The sequence below is a fragment of the Rutidosis leptorrhynchoides genome, chromosome 6 (genome assembly GCF_046630445.1).
Source record: "Rutidosis leptorrhynchoides isolate AG116_Rl617_1_P2 chromosome 6, CSIRO_AGI_Rlap_v1, whole genome shotgun sequence".
Taxonomy (NCBI): Eukaryota; Viridiplantae; Streptophyta; class Magnoliopsida; order Asterales; family Asteraceae; genus Rutidosis; species Rutidosis leptorrhynchoides.
In genome coordinates this window covers 423178478-423187494 of record NC_092338.1, presented here as the reverse complement: position 1 = coordinate 423187494, position 9017 = coordinate 423178478, and the positions used below count along the sequence as shown (strand labels likewise).

Below are 9017 nucleotides of genomic sequence, written 5' to 3'. Positions count from 1 at the left end.
AAAAAATCTTAACTAAACTCCACCCAAATATTCAACGGGTAATATCTTCTCGCTCGCAACGAGTTAAATTTTTCCGACAACATCATTAAACTCGAAATAATTTTAGGAACACAATGTCACTAACTATAGGCAAAACGGACGCTTTTTAAAAAACGAAAAATATTTGAGGTACTTTTCATACAAGTTGATTTTGCGTTAAATTTTTAAAAATCGACAATTCCATAACGAAACGCGGAGATGTAAAATAACATTTAAATCTTTGACGGGTTATACCTTTTAGTTCGACTCGAGTTGCGCTTCAACGACATGATCGTTAGACACGAAATAATTTTACAAACTAAACACAATAAAATACGTTGAAAATCGAACCCCCGGCGCGAAGCGAGGGTTCGATAACTAGTTATTTTCTATTGGGTCTAAAATGTAAAATTTCATAAACTTGAAGGACTATCTCATTCACACAATTTAAGTTGTACATTTTAAATTGATTTCTGCTGCCTTATCTTTGCTAATTCATAACATGCTTATGCATATTCACCAATTCACTAAATAAATTTAATAATTTAATCTCACTCAATCACTATATATTCTTCGAAACTTTTCATTCTCATGGTCAAATATTGCAATTCTTTCAACAAGTCACTACAATCTGAAGCAACAAGTTATAAGTTAAACATGGAAGATACAACAAGTTATAAGTTAAATTCTATACATCCTAATCCTAACAAGGTGTGGAGGGATAGTAGTTATGATTTTAGTAATGATAGTGATAAATGTGATTTTGGTAAGTCTGATACGACGTCGTCGCAGCAGTCACCGGCATTATCAAAAATAGCTGAAACTTCAAATAACTACGCGTTGAATGAATTTAGAGTTTCGTTTCATGAAGAGACGGTTGAGCCACAACCGGTTCGGCAGCGGTCTAATTGTAGCAGTCGAAACACTGGTGGAGATGATGAGGTAGTGGTTTGTTCGGCAAATGCTTCATTTAAGGCGAAGTCAACTTTGTTGAGGATGAAAACCAAGTCTAGATTAATTGATCCGCCGGAGACGGATAAGTTTTGCGGTATGGTACCGAAATCGGAGGTTATAGGAAAATTCGGTAGTGAAATCGACGACGAGGATCCGTTTTTGGATGACGATTTACCGGATGAGTATAAGCAGTTAAGGTGTGGTAAATGGACTTTAATTCAATTGTTTAGTTTGATATTAATTGTTGCTGCTTTGATTTGTAGTCTTACTGTTCCATTACTTGAGCATAAACAATTGTATGATCTTTTATTGTGGAAATGGGGTGTTCTGATATTAGTTGTAATATGTGGTAGATTGGTTTCGGGTTGGGGGATTAGGATTATAGTGATTATGATAGAGCGAAATTTCGTGTTGAGGAAAAAGGTTCTGTATTTTGTTTACGGGTTGCGAAAAGCAGTTCAAAATTGCGTTTGGTTGACGTTGACTTTGATTGCTTGGCAATGTATATTCGATCGAAAAGTTGAGAAAATGGCACATGGGAAAGAGGTATTGCCTTATGTGACCAAGATATGGATTTGTCTTTTGGTCGGTACAATTGTTTGGTTATTGAAAACGTTGTTGGTTAAAGTTCTTGCTTCGTCTTTTCACGTGAGCACGTTTTTTGACCGGATTCAAGAATCGTTATTTAATCAGTATGTAATTGAGAGGCTTTCTGGTCCACCGTTGATTGAAATTCAGCAAGAACTGGAAGAGGAGGATAGGGTGATAAAAGAAGTTACGAAGCTACAGAGCGCGGGGGCCACGTTGCCTCCCGATCTTAGGGAGAATATATTTAAGAAAAGTGGGAGGTTTATTGGTACTCCGAGAATGAATACGCCAATGGCTGGTAAAAGTGGTAACTTTTCTGAAGTTAATACTCCGAAGAAAGTTGATGAAGGGATTACAATTGATCACTTGCATAGGTTGAACCGGAAGAATATATCTGCTTGGAATATGAAAAGGTTGATTAATATTGTACGCACGGGGGTATTGTCTACATTAGATGAGCAACTGGCGGGTGCTACAAGGGATGAAGATGAATCTGCACTGCAGATCACTAACGAAAAGCAAGCTAAGGTTGCAGCCAAGAGAATGTTCTGCAATGTTGCTAAACAAGGCTCCAAGTAAGTATCTTAATATATATAAATATTAATAATAGTTTATAACCCGTCACTTTGCATAATTAATATTAATTGACAATAATAAATATATCTGCAAATAATTAATGGTTGATTCTGCTTATATTAATTAGTGGTTGATTTGAAATGAGGGAAAAATATGACACTAAATCAATGATTAAAATCGCCGTTAAAAAATTAATGATTAAAATTCAAAATTTAAACATGTGATTATTAATTCTTTGACAATAACAAAATAATTAATAATTACACATAAAAAGATAACATAATTAAGCTGGTCATCCCCGAACTTGTACTCATTCGCATGTCGTCCTTAATCTTTTTTTTTTTTTTTTTTTTTTGCTTGGCTCGTCCTTGATGTTGTACAATTTAATGTTACTCGTCCCTCCGAACCCGAACAACAGATGTCTAAATTTTCCGTTAAATTTCATCATGTGTCATCCATGTGAGAGTATTTTAGATATTTAGCCACTTCCATTTGTCACTCTTCCCCATCCCTTCAAATCTTCATCTTTATCAATTTTAAAAGACTTTTTTGCTCCGTTGGTCCTTCAATTATACATGAAATTGCAATCCGAGTCCCTCAAGTTTTTTTTGGATTTTCGAGTCCTTAAAATTGCAAAATTTTGCAATCCGACGCCTTCTAAATTAGCCGTTAACCCTTGACATGTGCCATGCATGTGAGGGTAAAATCGTCTTTTTACTCTTTTCTTCGACTTTTTTGCTTCGTTGGTTCTTCCTTTATAGACAAAAAAATTTCTTTCTTCTTTTTTGTTTTAAATAAATAAAACCACTTTTCTATTAAAACATCACAAAATCAAATCTAAATCACAAACACCTACCGATTTCATTTCATTATTACTCAAATTCACATCAGATTACAAAAAACTAAATCAAAACATTACAAATTTATCTCTAAAAATTCTACAGTACTCATTCTTCATTATCTTCATGAGTTCAAAATTTTAAAATCAACACTTGATGATTCTAGACACAATCATAGTTTCAGATTCGTGATCTACAACAGAAAAAGAAACTTCGTCATCATTCATATCAGTTTAACAATTTCGAATTCAAGGAGAATTGGATCGTGTTCTTCATTCATCGAAAACTCAAACTGTTTTAGTCTCCGGATCAATCTGGAAGGATTTAAGGAAAACTACAAACGCATATTTGTTCGAAATATTCAATTGAACGTTCCTGTAAAGTTATAGCTTCCAATTCGAAGAATCGATCTCGAATTTTGAAGTCAAAGGCCCGGATTCAAAAGTCAACCGTATTGTTCATGATCAAATTCGAGTGATACAGGTTGTTTCAGACAATGCACTTGATTGTCGAGTGTTAGAAAACGAATTTAGAACAGTTTCCATGAAGGATTTATTGCCTGAAAACAAGTAGATCATGAATTTCGATTTTGTGTTCATAAGTTAAAGTTCACCCTTGTTCAAGTTGGTTATTTATATTCAGTTATCGATTAAAACGGATCAATTGGTTGAAAAAGTTAATTCCTTGTTTAATACAATTTGATAAAGGAGTGGCTAAACAAATTCTTGTTCAAGATGATGATGGGTACGTAGTAGGGTTTATAACGTTCTTCAAGTTTTCCACAAATTTAAGAAAATAATTTCTTGTGAAAGAGAGTGTTAACATTTGATTTTGATTTTGTTCCCGTGTACTTTGTAACCTTTGTGTTTATTTCGACTCATACTATTCTCAAGTATGAGTCCTCTTTGTACCTTTAATTCATATATATATAATATATTATGCTTGGCCTTAAAAAAAAAAAAACTTGCGGGACTCGGATTGCAATTTTGTCTATAAACGAAGGACCAACGAAGCAAAAAAGTCGAAGAAAAGAGTAAAAAGACGATTTTACCCTCACATGCATGGCACATGTCAAGGGTTAACGGCTAATTTAGACGGCAAACTGACGGAGGGACTCGGATTGCAATTTCGTGTATAATTAAAGGACCAACGGACCAAAAAAGTCATTTTAAAAAATAAGAACTTTGATTCAAAAATCCTAATACAAAAACACTAATTCTATTAATAAAAATTCAATCAAACGCAATAAAAACTCAAAATGATTACTTGATTCCCTCTTCCTTTCCTTATCATTTAGTTACTTGAAATACACAAAATTGTCAAAACCCTAACTTATAAAAGGTAATAAACCATACCTGTTGTTAAAACTAATACTCCGTATAAATCAAGATCAAGTGCAGATCCATCACATATCCAAATCAAGATCAGATCCACCGCTAATATCAAAATGAGGAATGAATAAAACTAATATAAATCAAGATCAGATCCAACACATTCCAAAATCAACACCACCACCATAGGCGGAGGAACAAAATCCGACACCCACCACCGATGATCTTTAAGTCCGGTGTCGTTGACCCTCACCTGTCTTACTCCCTGAAAACCTGTCGGTGTCATCATGAGACACAGATCCAAGTAACCTCAATCATGCACCATCACTGTCGATTAAAGTGCTTTTCAAATCTGTTGGGTATTTTCAGATCTGTTAGGTACCACCTGAATCTGATACATCGCCTCAAACCCAAATCTGTTAGTTTTTGATTTTATATGATTTTCTGTTTCATGTGGGTTTTTGATTTCTTGATTTGATTGTTGGGCGGGGAGGTACGTAGATGAGATTTTTGTTTTAGGGTTCATGTGCCATTTTGTTTGCGGGTTGGAAGACTGAATTAAATGATAGAAAGAAGCAAAATGACTAAATTGCCCTCATGTGCTTGTCACATAACTGGAATTAACAGAGATGTTTAAGGAATTGTTAACGGATGGACGACCAGCGTTAAATTTTACAACATCACTTAACAAAAAACAAAGTTTAAGGACGACGTGCGAAATTTGAGTACAAGTTGAAGAACGCCCGCCGTAATTATGTCTAGAAAGAGAGATATTTTGTTTCGACTGTGTGGGTGTAATAAGGTGGATAAGGTTTGGTATAACATGGCAATGCCTTTTTTTATTTTATTTTTAAAAAAAAAAACTAAAACTATATAACAAAATTTTTCCTCGAAAAAGAAAGAACAAACGGAGAGCAACAACAAACATTGACGGCGATGCTCGAGGGGCACTAAACTAAATCTATCAAACAATAAAAAAAAACCTTTTCCTTTTCTTTCCCATTAACAATGCCTTTTTATTAATATATATATATATATATATATATATATATATATATATATATATATATATATATATATATATATATATATATATATATATATATATATATAGTTGTTATAAATATCCTTCATTCAGTTAATAGTTAACCGATTTTAGTACTGCAAATCCATTTAAAACTTTATAAATGATTTTGGTGACGTTTGACTTGGGGTGAGTGTGAGGCGGGTTGGGGCGGTTATGAGCCAAAACTACACTCATAATCATTATTACGGTTAATTAATCTTTTAAATCATTTGGTTCGGTTAAAAGCTGTTCGGTTAATTTGGTTAGTGATTAATTATAAAACTGCTAATTATATCTTAAGGGGTACTTTTGTGGTTGTTTATCTTAAAAGATGTAAAGTTTAAAAAATGGGGTGCTTTGATTAAATTTAGTGGTTCGTATACATTTTTAAAATTTGAAGAGTATATTGTATACAAAAATTTCAAAGTAGTGGGGTTCTCGGACCCTACACCCTTACCTTTAGAACCGCCACCGTGTGCTTGTGGTTAAATATAGCAAGGCCAAATGTTACTTCATGGGCGGAGGTTTTAAGCTGGATTGACACGGTAGTTCGAGCTAATGAGGTGAAGATTCGGGTTCGTTTGGTATTCGCGACTACACTATGGATGATTTAGCGTTTTCGAAATTGTATTCTATATAATGATAATCTTTGATTGTATTAGATTTTTTGCTTTTCTTCGGCTTAGATTTAGGAGAAACTTAGTTTCGGAATGGAACTCTTGGCCAATTTGCCTTTTGTAAGCTCTTCTAGCTTCTAACTAGAGAGCTTTCTTTCTTTGTTTAATATAATTTGACTTTTCCAAAAATATATATATATATGATTACGGTTCGGTTAATGCGGTTTTATGCTCATGTTGACCCCGTGTTGTCTATAATTGTTCTTTTTACTCAACTAAGGAGTGTTTCGGATTGTATGTTTAGAAAACAATGGATTATCGCGTTCCTAAATAATCGGGAAAAGTTAATGGGGAAAAGTGATTATTTGTGCTTTTTTTAGAAAGAAAACATAGTTTTAGAAAAGCAAGTTGGTACATTCTTCTTTTTGAAAATTCAAAATTTGTTTTGGAAATCTAATCCCAAACACACTGGAAATTTACATAAAAACCACACTTGATATTCACAAACCATAATTTATGTTCGTATTTACCATATTCTCACTGTATATCTTTATGTTTAACTTGGACAGACGCATGTATTTAGAGGATTTGATGCGCTTTTTGAGAAAAGATGAAGCTTTGAAGGCAATACGACTATTTGATGGAGATACTGAGACCAAAGGAGTTAGCAAATCAGCTTTAAAAAACTGGGTGGTATGAATTTTCTCTTAATAGAGGTGGTCAAAAGAAGTATGTTATCATTAGTCAGGTTGACCTTAAATACTCTTTCTCCAAATATTAATATCTTTTTTCCTGAAATACAACTCAAACTTGACAGAATTTTTTTCACGAATATATACATATTTTCCACCCCTATGAACCATAACCTATTGGTGAAAAAGACACCTCGATACAGCTAGGTCGTTGACCTTTGGTGTCCAAATATTTATATAGGTAGTGCACCAAATTTGTTTAAATATATTGTATTTCTCTAAATATATATGATTTAAAATTCTTTATAGTAAAATTGTTGACAAGGTGTTTGTGAATGGAAGAAACCACAACTAAACGAGAACTGCTACTACTGCGCTTCTAGCCGAGTGGTATCCCCACACCTTGTGTGTTGGGGATGGGGTATAAGTAGTAAGTTCGAGCCTCGATCAGCTCATCCTATTAATCAATCTGTTTAAAATATGGAGCTCCATATTGACCCTGATGGAGGCTTTCTCCCAGATCCATTCAGGATTCAAACCCGGTAACCACCCTCTGGGTGATGCCTACAACTTGTCTTAAAAAAAACTGCTAGTTATGACAACTACAAAAAATATAGTATGACACTTCAATCTCTTCTAATTGCTAAAATAGTAGACCTCACTTCCACAATGAAACATTCTTAACAAATATTTTTATATTATTTTCTTTCTAGGTTAATGTTTTCCGAGAACGAAGAGCTCTTGCATTGTCTCTCAACGATACAAAAACAGGCGTAAACAAACTCCATCAAATGTTGAATATAGTTGTTGGGATATTGATTATTGTGATCTGGCTTCTTATACTTAAAGTTGCAACTACACAATTCTTCATATTCTTAAGCTCACAAATGCTTTTAGTCGTATTCGTGTTTGGTAACACATGTAAGACAACATTTGAGGCCATTATTTTCTTGTTTGTAATGCATCCGTTCGATGTAGGTGATCGTTGTGAAGTTGACGATGTCCAGGTAAATATTTAAATACTTATTTGCTATAACTTTGGAGCAGTTTTTTTTGTTATACAATCTTCAGTTTAAATTTTAACCTTTGCTGATTGCAGATGGTGGTGGAGGAGATGAATATATTAACCACTGTTTTCTTGAGGTACGATAACCAGAAAATTACATACCCGAACAGTGTATTGGCTACAAAACCAATAGCCAATTATTATCGGAGTCCGGATATGGGAGATGCTATCGATTTTTGTATACACGTTTCAACTCCTGTAGAAAAAGTCGCCTTGATGAAGGAGAGATTAAAAAGGTATGTGTTGATACTCATCTTCTCTGTTTCAAAAGTGTCTTGTTTGACAGTGTCAAGAACTCAAATTAAATACTTGCATTTGTATTATTACACATTAGTTACTTATTAACATGATCATAACAATTACATGTTTTTCTGTTCTAATCACATAAACCATAAAAAAAACTTTGCTGCTGTAGCTACATCGAGAACAAGAGTGAGCATTGGTATCCTGCACCGATGATTGTGTTGAGGGACGTGGAAGACTTGAATCGGCTAAAGATATCAATTTGGCTTTCACATCGTATAAATTTTCAAGACATGGGTGAAAGATGGCATAGAAGAGCTCTTTTAGTCGAAGAAATGATAAAAATATTCAGAGATCTGGATATTGAATATCGAATGCTGCCGTTCGACATTAATGTCCGTAATATGCCGCCTACTTTGGTCTCAAATCGACTCCCCTCAATATGGACAACCTATGCAAACTGATCGTACCCTCAAGTTAGAATACTTGCTCATCATATGTAAATACCTTTACCTTCACCTTTATATATTCTTGAAAAGATAGGATTGTTGGTTTTGTTTTAGGACCTCATCATTTCACTTGTTTAATTTTTATATTAAAATTATATTACCTACTCATTACTGTATTATCTGTATACAACTCAATATCAGGATTATAATGTATTTGGAGTATAAAAAGTGGAAGATTAACAATTGAGGTCCTATTCTGGAGGCGATAATATCTTAAAATTTTATTTTTTATCTTTGTTAACGAGAACCAGTTCATTAACGAGAACTAGGGTGTGCTTGATCGCCCACAACAAACCGATGAATCTTGTGGTCATATTCAATACAGGTGCAACCAACTATTCTTACAACGCCTTTTTCTTCATTAAAGATCTGACTTTTGAAAAGTCAACCCAACGACCAGCTTTAGAGTATATACTCAGCATGATATAATTTCTAGAGTCCAACGGGTTCAAAGTAATCAATTTTTTTGTAGCATCCTCACCAAGCTCTATGCCCTGACCTACCGAAAAGATCAACCA

General features: G+C 33.9%; 1 protein-coding gene across 1 annotated transcript; it reads left to right on the top strand.

Moving 5' to 3' along the window:
* The first annotated feature begins 519 nt into the window (after window positions 1–519).
* LOC139852797 (mechanosensitive ion channel protein 6-like) lies at window positions 520–8664 on the top strand. Its single transcript, XM_071842128.1, has 5 exons — window positions 520–2135; window positions 6559–6682; window positions 7395–7688; window positions 7781–7983; window positions 8163–8664. Exons 1-5 carry the CDS (start codon window positions 610–612, stop codon window positions 8452–8454), a joined length of 2439 nt encoding a protein of 812 aa, XP_071698229.1. The 5' UTR covers window positions 520–609; the 3' UTR covers window positions 8455–8664.
* The last annotated feature ends 353 nt before the right edge of the window (window positions 8665–9017 follow it).

Excerpts from the sequence above, each read along its gene's own strand:
- LOC139852797 (XM_071842128.1), top strand. The coding sequence starts at position 610 with ATGGTCAAATATTGCAATTCTTTCAACAAGTCACTACAATCTGAAGCA. Across the intron at positions 6,683-7,394 it reads CAGCTTTAAAAAACTGGGTG|GTTAATGTTTTCCGAGAACG; the intron begins GTATGAATTTTC and ends TTTTCTTTCTAG. Across the intron at positions 7,984-8,162 it reads ATGAAGGAGAGATTAAAAAG|CTACATCGAGAACAAGAGTG; the intron begins GTATGTGTTGAT and ends TTGCTGCTGTAG.